Raw genomic sequence first — 14,097 nt, 5'->3', positions numbered from 1 at the left:
AATGCAGGTTGATGCAATGTACCTGTACTATGCAATGACAATAAATCTATCTATCTATCTATCTATCTATCTATCTATCTATCTATCTATCTATCTATCTATCCATCCATCCATCCATCCATCCATCCATCCATCTATCCTAAATAATGTTTACAACAAACATCAGGATGGGGAGAAAATGTGATCACACTGATTTATGTGCATGGTTTTTGGTGCAGCCCTAACACTAGGGCTGGTTTGAATATTACAGAAACTCCTGATCTAGGATTTTCCTGCATGTTGTTCCTCGACAGTTGCTGAGATTACACAGAATGGTCAACAACAAAAAACATCCGTTAAGCTGTAGCTCTGTAGATGGAAACATCGTGTTGATGAGAGAGGTCAGAGGACCAATGTGTTCAAACTGACAGGAAAGCTATAATAATTCAAATAACCAAAATGTATAACTGGTTTATTATACATATATAATACATTTATTATACAGCAGAACACCACACTGGCTTCCAGTCGCGTTAACTGGATAACGATCATCTGAGGCTACAACAGGAACAAGCTCACTGATGATGTAGTGGTTGCTCAGTGGATAAGACATTGTAGTTTTGATCTGAAAGTCATGAATTTAAATCCCTGCACCACCAAGCTGCACAGCTGGGCCCTTGAGCAAGACCCTTTAACCCTCAACTGCTCAGTTGAATATAAATGTAATGTAAATGCTTACTGGATAGAGGAAGAATGTAAACCAGTGTACAGATGGATGGTGAGAGTACAGTTTTTGGGAGGGAAAGCAAATTAGAGACCCTTTAGAGAAATACTGGCATATTAATTCTTAAATATCAAAACTCCTTCAAACTTGTTCTGAATACATTACTCGTATCTACTGAGTATTTGTATGCTGAACTGATATTGCCCCAAACCTCGGGCACAGATTAGATTTGATCCAATCTGATCAATTACAGCTGGAATAGCCTCGTAACAAACATTAAACAATCAGCATTATCCAATACTTAACAATTCATTACATGAAATACCATTATACTCATAAACAAACGCTTAAAAAGACGTCAACATAGTGTCATTTACGGCAACGTATATACATCAGACAGCATTTTAAGCCATGAAATAATGCCTGAAGCATTATTTATCCTATTTATGAGCTATCTTTTATAGGATAAGAACAATGTACATACTGTATATTAAAGTTAACTGCGTATTGTTTATACTAACATATTCTATGCTGAAAAACTCAACTCTATTACTATTATTCATCTTACTAAATACAGACATTGTGAGCAAATGATGTTATAAAAACTGAAAGATTGTTGCCAGTTATGGGCTATTTTAAAAAAGCTTTAAGGTTGCAAAAGGCTAAATAGCACAATTGACAGAAATTGTGATTTTCTCTATGGAACAACAAAATTGCTTGTCTCTTTGTATATATTCTATTGTGGCTTACAAGAATAATCATAAATAATAGAAGCTAGCAGGGTCATCAAATTTCCTATCATTATGCTCCTATCACGCTAAATTTCTTATCATTCTATTTCTATCACACAATATGACTGGAAAAATAAAGTGTTGTCACACCAGTTATCTGAGAGTTGACGGAGAGAATTTTTATTTGCTCTGACTGCCTTTAGCAGCCATACCACCCGGTTTTGCCTTCACAACGATGAATATATATGACTGTGAGAAAGTGAAATTCCTTTCATACAGATTTTTTTTTAAAAAAGTTAGCAGTTTGTAATTGTGAGCTTTTACTGAGGAAATCTGAAATAAAAACAGCTGGGTGATGTTTTTTGACCTGGTTTTAAAAAAAATCCAAAGTCAAACCATCAAAACACTCCATTTCTAGCTCAGTATGTACTTGCCAATAACACTTGGCATAAAATATAGTGGGGTATTATCCAAAACAGCGGCTAGGCATTTTGCCTTTGTTTGAGCTGGAGGGCAAACCCCAGTGCCGTGATGCATGGCATCAGATAAGTTCCTCAGCCAGACTGAGGCGAGCAATGCCAAATGAAGCTGCTGTACTGCTGGGATGGACTTCCCACAGCAGGGTTTTAGTCAAGGACTGAGACTGTTAAGGCTCTGAGATGAGAGAAGACATGACTCAGCTTGAGTGAGTGTGTGGACACAGGAATTAGCAGCGAGGAGGTTAGACAGTGACAAGATACAGCACAAAAGATAGTCCTTGCAAAACTGAGAAAAGGCTAACAAACTCAAAGAGACAAGACAGAGGAAAGAAAAAAGGTGCAAAGTAAAAGAAGGAGAAAAATTGAGAGATTCCTATAGACATAGTGGAGTGAGAAATCTATAGAGTTTTATTCTTTTAATGGGAGTGTAAGGGACAGAGAGATAAAATTAAAAAGAACAACATGAAGGAGACAGATGCATACATGGACAGAAAAGAGACAGAAAGCAAAAATACACTGACCTGGCAACTAAAAGGGTCAAATTGTTTACTAAGAGGCCATATTTAGTATTAGTTTATCATTGTATCAACACTAAAGTGTATGATCGTAAGATTTAGATCGTTTTATTTGTGCAGTTCTGTCTAGGGATATAGATCTATAGACTACAAACTGGTCGTTTGCATAATGTCTAGTAAAAGTGGATTGAAAGACATACACTCATTCATTCTTCAGTAAATACTTTATCTTCATCAGGGTCATGGTAGAACCAGAGCCTATTCCAAGCAGAAGGCAGGAATACACCTGGGATGGCATGCCAGTCCATTACGTGGCACACTCATTCAACTTAGGGGTAATTCAGAGAAACCCATGGAGCCCACGAGTGGTGCAGAGTAAGACATGAGAGCCATCCTTGAACACTAATCTAGACAATCCCATGATTGGAAGTAAAATACTTGTATGTTGTAGGGACATGAGAAATTACTGGATAACCAGACAGTAACCAGAAAGTAAGGCATCACCTCCATTCACAGAATTTCCTCCATTCCGATACTTTCTTTCTTTGTTAATAGAAAAAGTTTGGGTAAATATGACGTTTATGACTGACTGCAGAGGCCTTGTGGTTTGTGCTAGTAATGTTTAATACAGACTTTCTACAGACAGAAGGATAAAATTAGAAAGACAGTCTTGGCATATGAAAAAATAAAAAGAACAAAGAATAAAGTGAGGGAAGGCAAAGCTGAAAAAGAGAGGTATTCAGATGACTAGAAAGAAACCAAGGATGGAGATAAAGTGAGCGAGGGACAAAAAGAAGGAGCACTCAAACAACACTCTCCATATTTCAGAGTGAACTTCAAAGGGACCTTAAGAGCTTTGAGGAAGATGATTACTTGCGAAACCGGATTATGAATTGCTGTTTCTACGCGCTTGAATTACGGTCAAAAGTGAACACTGATGACAAATTCATCTCATTAGTGCAGCTCTGTTGAAAATGCCCTCATGCATAATGAATAAACTGAAATGTCTCCAAATCACTGTAGCCTGCCCAGACAATATGACACTCAAGTTAAAGAAAATTACAGCAGAGCTGTGTTATTTATTCTTTAACATTTACTAGAAAGAATATACATATACAGAGACACATTCATTCTTTATAATAACTACCTTTAGTTTCCTCAAGGTCAGAGCTAAGTCAATAAAGCACATGGAAAATATTACAGTAGTAACAGTACAATAGTAACAGGCGTTAGAAAATTACTAAAGTTTTTTTTAAGAAGATATTTAGTGAGATGTATTTTGAGAGATGTATCTTTATGTTGAAAAATCCTCAGCATTTCATGACCCACACTGAGCATTGGAATGCTGAGGCCAGCAGCACAGATGTTGGGTAAACAAACAGCGCATTAAAACCATCTTCCCATCAGGAGGCCATCACCTTAAAAGACCTTTATTCACACAGGGCTGGAAAAGAAATGCCTGTATTTTTCATGTTTTTTGTTTTTTTTTGTCGGATCACAAAGCCATCCAGAACTAATATCACCATCATGGGTGCATTATAGCGACTGCAGTCTAGTCAGCTGAAACAAATTGCTGTATTTTTGCACTTTACTCTTCTCGTAAACTTTCCACAATGTGAGAGTTGTATAAAGTAATCTGGTTTGTGTTTGCAGGATTCATCCAATTTTGGCAGTTTTGAATAGGTATTATAAAGAATGTTTCTGTCCTAGGGTTTCACTGGAGACCGAAGATTTCCAGAAATTTCAGAATTTCATAAATTTCTAGAAAACTCATAGGCATGGCATATATCATGTAGCATATATCTTTATTTTATTAATATATTTATCAAGATAGTTTAATTTAATATTGGCAACATCTGAAAATCTAATATTTTCATTTTAAAACTGCAAAATTCCCACTGATAGAGCCAACCCTATCACTCAAAAGAATGCAAAGAACTTATGTCTCTAATTAGCCAGTGATGGTGAAATCTGCCAGTAATGTTTTGATTTCTCATTAGTGGGAACATTTTAGAGGAAAACACATCACTGTAGCGTTATGAAACACATTTTATGTACAGTACAGCCAATCACCACGTCTCTGTTCAGATTGTGAGCAACTATCTCCAGAAAATAGGTCCTAATTTGTTTTCTGCAGTGGCTGTAGGAGGAGCCGAATCAGGTCATTAATTTTTCTGTCAATGGGGAAAAATGTAAGATAATTAGGGTTAGAGGTAATTGGGGCTAATTAGGAAGGTACGGTCAGCCCCACTGCAACATTGTGCTGTTTTACAGTGTTAGCCAGTGTTGTAGTTTTTCTTAGCCGATGGTTACTAATTACACATTTAGATGCCTGAAAATGTCTGGTTGCCTACAGTATATTCTAGCAGCTGGATGGGATTCTCTAACAGTCATCATGAATAATTTACAGTAATGGTTATTCATGCATGGTGGTTAAAAACCAAAGTTCTTTTTCAATTTTAAGGCAGTAGTTTTAAAGCCATGAAATTTATGATGTTCATGCTGTGATATATTTTGATTTACTTTGGTTTTACTAGCAGGCAGCATGATGTCGCAGCAGGTGGAACTGCCGTTTACAGCTTCAGTCCCAAACTCAGATTATTATCTGTGTGGAATTTATGTGCATGTTGCCCCTGTGTCCACATGGGTTTCATCCATGTTTTTACATTTTCCTACCACCACCAAAAAAAAGCCAATTGGTGTACTGGTCTCAGTGTTTTGCCCCAGATGTGAATGTGCATGTGAATAGAGCCCAGTAATAGACTGGAGTCCCATCCAGGGTGTTTTCCTGCCTCCTGAGATAGACTCTGGGTCCACTGCAATCATTATCAGATAAAGGCATTGCTGAAGAGGAATCTTTCATCAGCATCCTTAACCTATACTGTAACTCTACCAGGCTAAAGGTTCAGTTTAATTACTATAAGCCTAGCATGCAATCAGACTTTGGTAAAATTATTAATTACATTATTGAGGCGAAGTGATGGTTTCATTGTAAACTGACTATTACTGTAATCATGAAGCTTAAGATAAGATATTCCTTTATTCATCTCACAATGGGGAAATTAGTCAAGCTTACAGCACCTGGTATTCCCAGGCGGTCTCCCATCCAAGTACTAACCAAGACTGTCCCTGCTTACAGTAGCTTCCGAGAGCAGACGTTCTCAGGGTGGTACTGTATGAGACAACAGAATTCATACAGCCTTACTAATTAAACGCAAATGATAGTGACATTATACAGTATATTTCAAGAGCATATATAGTGCATTTGTTACTAGGAGACATTATCTGAGCTTGTCTTACTGTTTTTATATACAGTTGTTGTGAAGAGTGTAGCCGGCTCTTCCCTTAGCTGCACTCTAAATCATAAAGGGCTTACAACTGCTTAAAAGCTGTGTCTTGTTTTTTGGCATGTTGTTGGGCTCCGCTCGCAGCCTTATCTATGTTAAACACCTTTACCAGCTTGGCCCTCTATTGTGATGCTGGGATTTCTACAGAGGGCCACAAGAGGATTATTCTGGTACATAGGGCTTAGCAAAACCTCTGCGTTAAGGTCACAATAACAGAAAACTGATAAGACCAGGCTCTGTACAGACAACAAGTGCGGGCGCTATTGTGTTTTTGACTAATTGTGTTTCTCCAGAAAAAAGTGCTATAGAAGAAAATTCCTTTGATATACCAGCTAAAAATGCATTTGTGTTGTAATCTCTGAGACATGTTTAAAAGGTTAGAGGAGACTTAATTAGCACAATAACAGTTATTGTGATGTTTTTGGGTAATCTGTGAAATTCAGCTCATCTCTTGTTGGGAATTGATTAAAATGGACACCCCCCAGTTTTCCAGTCTACTTTAAAGATAAGTAAAATTGCATAATCCATTTATGGCAGAGTGTGATATACCGAAGATGGGGAAGACAGACAGACAAGAATAAAGACAGACAGACAGACAGAATGATAAACACAGACATACAGAGGGATTAATACTTATACAGACAGACAGGCAGAATGATGAACGATAGATAGATAGATAGATAGATAGATAGATAGATAGATAGATAGATAGATAGATAGATAGATAGATAGATAGATAGATAGATAGATAGATAGATAGATAATCAAAAGAATTATACATATACAGACTGAAAAATTGACAGACAAACTCAGAAAAACAGGCACATAGACAGGTAAAGAGGCACACAAACAAACAGAAATATATGGATGGATGGAAACACAGGTAGATGGACGGATGGATGGATGGATGGATGGATGGAAGGATGGATGGATGGAGTATACAGAGTGTGAGATACCCTAAGATGAAATGAGATAGATAGATAGATAGATAGATAGATAGATAGATAGATAGATAGATAGATAGATAGATAGATAGATAGATAATCAAAAGAATTATACATATACAGACTGAAAAATTGACAGACAAACTCAGAAAAACAGGCACATAGACAGGTAAAGAGGCACACAAACAAGCAGAAATATATGGATGGATGGAAACACAGGTAGATGGACAGATGGATGGATGGATGGAAGGATGGATGGATGGATGGATGGATGGATGGATGGATGGAGTATACAGAGTGTAAGATACCCTAAGATGAAATGGGATAGATAGATAGATAGATAGATAGATAGATAGATAGATAGATAGATAGATAGATAGATAGATAGATAGATTTTCCTCTGAGCATTCTATTATTTCTAATACACTGTATATCAAACTCTTTAGCAGCCATTATCACTTACACAGGAGGAAAAAAGGCATGGCAGAACTGCCATCACATAGTCTGTCAAACAATGCACCACAGCTGAGTATCTGACTTTTTATTATGTTCTATAATGAATACCTCCCACTTGTGTCTTCTCCTAAGCTATGAGTCATGTTCAAATCTATGTTATGATTGAGATTCATGTGGACTTTGTGCAGTACGCAGTTGTGCATGTGCAGTTTGTTCAAACTTAAATCCCCCCCTTGTGGCTCTAAATCTCTCCCTTGAGGTTCTAGATCCCTTCATAAGGAGGAGGATCTCTGAGAATTGAGATTTGATGTGTGTTGAGCTAGCAGCCTCTGACAAGCCAGAAAGAACCTTTAAATTTCTGCAGTGCAGCAAGCGCCTTGATCCAGGTGCTGATGATGCATGTTTCTCTCTCCTCCGGACACCTGTTGTCAGTTTTACACTCCATCCCCGAGGGCCAATGTGAGCGATTGTATGCTTTTTCTTCTCTCCTTGCCAAACCCCTGCACTGCTCTGGATCATCAGCATGCTGTACATTGGCACAGTGTGAAGACTGTATTCCAAAGTCAGACAACCTGACATCTAAAATGAACTCATTTCCAATTCCAATTCTTTGTCATATTTAAATTGGCTAGTCAGTTGGTTCAAATCCCCAGCTGAATTTGTAGATCTCGAATTCTCCCCACACCCCCAAGTATCCTCTTTCTAAAATCTATGATCAGTACATCATCCATCGTCTAGCGGGGGAAAGACCACGGGTGGGTCATAAAACAATTTTGCAGAAACACTCAAATGTGCAAAAAAACAGTGCTTTGATAGATTGCCCAAATCCCTTGTCTAAATCTTAATACAGTGGTTACCATGGCGACTGTATCTTCATATTACTATATAGCAAAGCAGGCACTCCCCCATCACCCTGCTTTCCTTCGTTGTGTGAAACACTCTCATGGCTTGGATTTCTGCTTGCAGGTGCCACGCACATACACACACACACACACACACACACACACACACACACACAATTCTTCCACATCTCTTTCTTCCTTTTGTGTCAGCAGGGACCATATTTCTCCTGGAGCATTGGCTGTGCCTCACCAGCACAGTTATGACATATCATAAACTCATACACTGGACTGTTCATTAGCATGCAGATAACACAAAGCAAAAACAGCAATGTGCTCTCACAATTTCACAATGCTATTACTGTTTTGCTAGACATAACATTTATTTATTTCCCATGTGAAATAAAGCATTGGCAGAACTATACTTTATAGATAAGCACTTACAAATAATACTAGACTTGTTTACACACACACACACACACACACACACACACACACACACACACACACACATATATATATATATATATATAGTTGTGTCAAAAATGATAAAACCCCATATCATAAAAAAACACAAAACACTGTCATTTGAAAAATGATGCTGAATAATGTAGACAGAAAACATGCTGATATGAATTCAGGAAAAGCATGCTAAACATGTCTACACAAAGAGAACGCTTTTTAACGCCCCCATCCTGCTCGCATCCAGAAGCCTGAGGTTTTGACTGCCATGGTTTATGTTCATTAGCACAAAACCTGATGCCACAGCCACTGTAATTACACTCACTCATATGTCATTTTGACATAAAGCTCATGAAAGCAAATATTGATTACCTTTTCATGGATATTTAACAGTGAATACATTTCCAGCCAACTGTCTGCTTTTAAAAAAAATTAATACATATGTCAATTTATTCATTTAAACATATGTTAACTTTGGGGCAGTGGTGGCTCAAATGGTTAAGGCTCTGGGTTAAGGTTAAGGGCCCTCTTGAGTAGGGCCTTTAACCCTCCCTGCTCCAAGGGCACTCTATCATAGCTGCCCCTGAACTCCGTCCCCACTCCGATATGCAAAGAAAAGTATTACCCGGTGCTGTAATGTATATGTGGCGATAATAAAGACTTCCCTGCCCCCTTAATTCAATTCAAAGCTGATGTTTAATAGAAAAAAAACAGGTTTGCAAAACTAACAATTTGTTGTTAAAAAATCAACCATGTTCTGATCACAAACAGAATTTTAAGAATGTAAAGAGGAATGTAAGCATGCTTAACTGTTTCATGCAAAAGTGACAATTTTAATCAACCGACTTTAATAAAAACATCAAATAAACTTAGAGTAACTGCAGCCCAGACACAGAACAGATGCTCTTCCTGAGAGAGCGTCTCATTTAGCACCAACACAGACAGGAAACAAGCCTCCAAAAAAAGATTAATTATGTTCTATGAGACTGTGAGCTGCTCCAACTGGGCACTCCTTCCATTACACTCTCTGTGGTGTTCTCTTCTGCTCTTTGCCACAAGCGGACCAGTTTTGCTAATGCTTTTCATGGGTTAGGTAGGTAAAGCACACTCAAAAAAGTCACTAGAATTCACTAGAACAAAATGTTTACACGAAGACAAATATATTAGAATAGATTATGTAGATTTTCTTTTTCTTTTCTTTTTAGAAATTGAAAAAATTATAAATTGTTTATTAATAGAAAGATGTCACTTTTGGCCATGGCACAACACAACACACAAACTATTACATATTTACCAATAAAATAATTTCTACAGCAAATATTTTCACACAAATTTAAAACAGTGGCAGTAAGTAGGCACAAATGAGCACAATGCTACAGATAGAATGGCACTTTCAAATTTAGCCGAAAAGATATGAAACAAACGAACTCGAGCCTGAGAAGCACAATAGTGCGCAGTAATTGGTCATGCTTGGAGTACAGGACAGTTACTTTCTTCTGCTCAATATTTGTTGCTAGAGATATTGTGCTGAAATAAAGTTCTAAAAAGTTAGCTTCCCTGAACGTGACTTTTTAACCAGTAACAAAATGACCTACTTTAGACCTCTAGCTAAAAAAAGAAAAAACAGACACAGCCCATTTTTCAGTGTAGTGACAGACATTTGATTGTGACTGTTGTGTGTCCTGTCTGATCCCTCACTCTTCATTTTGACATCTGCTGCTGTGTGCAGGATCCAGTCACTGAAATGAAACTCTCAAGCCTCCGCAAAACCAAACCGAAGAAATCGGATTCTTTTTACATCCGTTCACGTCTATCTGCAGCGTTCAACAAGTCACATGTTCAACAGGAAGCTCCTTAATCCAAATTTCCTGAAGATCCCAGGAAGAACAAGACTTTTTATTTACTTTAATAGATATTGAGATATTGACTGATGAGGTCAGACTGAAAGTGTACCCTTTGTGTATTTCTGCCACTTCAGGAAAACATGAAGGTCTAATACAAAAATACACTAAAAAAAAAAGCTCATTGAATTTATTTAATTCAAATGCACACATCAGTTCCAGGTTATTCCAACATGACATGAGCATTTATTTGTAAAGCCCTGAATTAAATCTAACATTGAGCTCTTACCTGAGCAGCACACACACAATGCTGGAGTTCTGTTCAGACTCCATCAAACTGCTGCTATAGCATAAGTATGAATATACTGTATGTTTGTTTACTTGAACCCTCTCTGTTTACAATTTCTCTAGTTTAATTTATTTACTGTACTGTATAATATACAGTATGCACATTGGTTGGTGCTAATTTTGTGTATTTGTTGCTGTAGTGTTTTGTATCGTTCGTTTGCACTGTATTTTGTCTTGCACTGTTTGTACTGGGTTAAACACAATGCACTTTATGTGGCTAGGACTAACTTATGTCCTTAGGTCTGTGTTGTTCTGTGTAGCTCTATATTGTTTTATGTAGCACCATGGTCCTGGAGAAATTTTGACTCATTTCACTGTGTACTGCATCAGCTATATATGGTTGAAAAGACAATAAAAGCTTCTTGAATTGACTTGACTTGACTTGAGACACATTATCATGCACTGTTCTAACACACATGTCTCACTTGCCAAAAATTTATACTATTGTTATGGATATCATCAGTGCCAATATATTTGGTTTAATATAAATATACATACACTCATCATACCTACTCTACATAATTAAGTTTATGTTTGTTTAGAAACATATTTGTGTGTAAACCTGTGTGAGAAAGTGTGTGAATGTGCACTCATAGGTCTGTGTGTGTGTTTGTGTGTGTGTTTTTGTGTGAGAATGTGTTTGTGTGTGAATATGTCTGTGTGAGTTTAGTTTTGAGTGTCAATGCATGTGTGTGTGTGTGTGTGTGTGTGTGTGTGTGTGTGTGTGTGTGTGTGTATTTTGTGTGAGAATGTGTGTGTGTTTCTGGGAATCTACAATTCTAACCAAAGACCCTGAGTTTCTGAATAAACAACTGTGTTTTATTTTGCAGTTAGATGGAACAATCAGGCCAGAAGGTGAGCATGTGTTTAACAGGCAGATGAATTGCACGCATCCTTTATGTCATAAGTGTTCATGGCTTTTATCTGGAAGTGCACTATAAATATTAGGATCTAAAACAGACCTTGGTCCAGACCTGACTATGAATATAGTTACTGGAATAGATGTAGAAGAGCTGAGGATAAACATGATATAAGAACTGTGTAGGCTGCTATATGTCATTTATTTAGTCATCTGCACTCCCTATAAGAGTGGGCAAAAGCTACACACACCTCACAACAGTGATTATCTTTTATATCTTTAGGAGTGTTCTTAATAATGTGTGTGTATTCATGCTCTATATCAGTGAAAGATATATCAGACTGGCCAAAACTAACTTTGCACTGACAATGTAAGATGGATGTGTTTTTTGTTTTATTTGCTATAATACTCTGTAGTAGAGCTTTCTAAACTGGTAGATCACAGATGCAGCAAAGTATTTCAATGGATCAAACAATTTTTTAAGTGCTAAAAGTGGAAAGAATTGTAGATAAGATTACTCCAGTTTTCTAAACATGAACCGCCACCACTTCTGTAGCAGATTCTCCAGTTAATCCATTCAAATAAATTATGTAAATAGTTTAGCTGAAGGCATCACAGCAGGCCAGAGACTAGGACCAAAAACATGATCAGAAAAGGGATTTGCACAGATTTTACATTTCATTAGCCCTCTAAAAACTAAAAACTACAGACTATATGTTACAAAATATATGTTTACTTTCTCTGCATGAAATTCTTTTTATTTTTATTCTACATGCGGTACTAATCACGAAGACGTAACACGAAGCCTCACTAATAACCAAAACATAACCATTTCTAAATGTCCTTTTATAATAATCTACGGTTAAGCATTACAAGCTTACTAATGACGATTCGGTCACATTAGTTGCTTATCAAAATGTTTATGTAAATGGTTTTAGTTCAACATTTTTATTTAAATTACCATGTACTTCAATGTCAGGATGTGATGAGCTAACTTTATAGAAGTTATGTTTTTTTCTTCACGGAATGTAATGTTTACCTTTTTTTTTCAGTTTTCTTAAGATTGTAGCTTATTTCTAAAACATAAAGGCGATATAGATCTTAACACAGCATTTCTGCTCATGTATAAATATTGAAAGCTATAAATCTGACCTTTGTAAGGTTTCGGGATCTGCGTCTGCACGGTTATCTGTATCACTCTGCCATCCATGTGGTATACACAACCACCACTCATCACAGCAATTCAGAAGCACCCCATATCTCTGCTTTACACATTGTACATAAAACCTGCCTTGATGCCTTCTCCAAACATAAAAACACAGATTATGGCCTTCTCAGGGACTTTAATGGCTCAGCTGGAGTGTTGACTGGAATACTGCCAAAGGAACATATTTACACAAAGCTATATTTTCTATGAGTGTCAGTCATGTAATACTTAATGCTGTAACACAATTGCAGATGATTCAAATAAGGCGGAATTTATTTCGCACATCTTCCTCTAATATTCTGTCTATTGATGAGTTTATAAAACAGAATCCCTCCAGCACCCAAACTGTTATATTTGATAACGGATTTCAAGAGCTCAGCTGCTACATGGGTATAAAAGAGCCAGAGATGTTATAGAACTAGAAACAGAGCCACATGGGGGTGGAGGGTGTTGACGAGGGGTTTCTGCCAGTTTCTCCGCGCACGCACAAACAGTAACAGGACACAAAATTGATAGTGTTGGTAGATAAAATGATTTCCTGCCTCTTTAGCTCCCGGCACAAATTATTTAATGTACATCTACAAGGGTTCGGAGAAGCTGCTATATCTGAGCAAGTGTAAAGGGAGCTAGCTGGCAAAAAGGGTTTAATGAAAAACATAATTTTCTAGTAATAACAGGATGCACACTGGGGGAAACAGGAACGGAGCTATCTTTCATCAGAGGACTGAGATGAAGCATCTTAAAAGGTGTGTTTCTTTGAAATATGTTGCAATTATAAAGACAGCAGGTACGATATAGAGATTACGTAGCAATTAAGAACCTGCAATTAGGAAAGAAAAGTTCGACCCAGAATGTAAGAGAAATCTTACTTTCAAGGTGACAGCATCTTTATAAGCATACAATTCATTTAGGTGTCACATCATTAGTCATTACTCATGTAATTATCCCAAAACAGAGCACCATGGGATGTAATTGTTACCTTCGGGTACTGCTGCACAGGAATAAGCACTCTCTCTGACAGCTTGATGTTTTTGTTGCTGATGACATCCAGGTATTTCTTCACCTCGCCGTCTTTCCTGAGCTCGTCCCCTTCGTACTTTTCGATTTCTGGAACAGAATAAACAATGAGCCTTGAGATGTATTCAGAGTACGGGTCAAAGAGCTTTTCTCTTTACTTGCCTTCTAGCACAGTGAGACGTGCAAAACAAAACAATGCTGCTGAGATGCTTTTTCAGGGATTTTCTTTCTCTCTTTCTCTCTCACTCGTTTTTTTCCTGCAGTGTACATTTTGCTGAGCAGAAAACTAAACCGGACACCAGAGAGATATAGTGTGCTTTATTAAGCGTGTGGATCACCCAATTTTAGC

General features: G+C 37.3%; 1 protein-coding gene across 1 annotated transcript in view; it reads right to left on the bottom strand.

Annotated features, from left to right (window-relative positions):
• khdrbs2 (KH domain containing, RNA binding, signal transduction associated 2) overlaps positions 1 to 14,097 on the bottom strand; it is a 91,241-nt gene that overhangs the window by 53,304 nt on the left and 23,840 nt on the right. Inside the window, exon 2 of the mRNA XM_060871441.1 lies at positions 13,711 to 13,838. Within this exon, the coding sequence (XP_060727424.1) occupies positions 13,711 to 13,838 (128 nt within the window). The remainder of the gene's footprint in view (positions 1 to 13,710; positions 13,839 to 14,097) is intronic.

Source organism: Tachysurus vachellii, chromosome 6 (genome assembly GCF_030014155.1).
Source record: "Tachysurus vachellii isolate PV-2020 chromosome 6, HZAU_Pvac_v1, whole genome shotgun sequence".
In the NCBI taxonomy this organism is placed as follows: domain Eukaryota; kingdom Metazoa; phylum Chordata; class Actinopteri; order Siluriformes; family Bagridae; genus Tachysurus; species Tachysurus vachellii.
The sequence above is the reverse complement of the archived record's forward strand: the minus strand, read 5'-3'. Positions and strand labels throughout refer to the sequence as shown.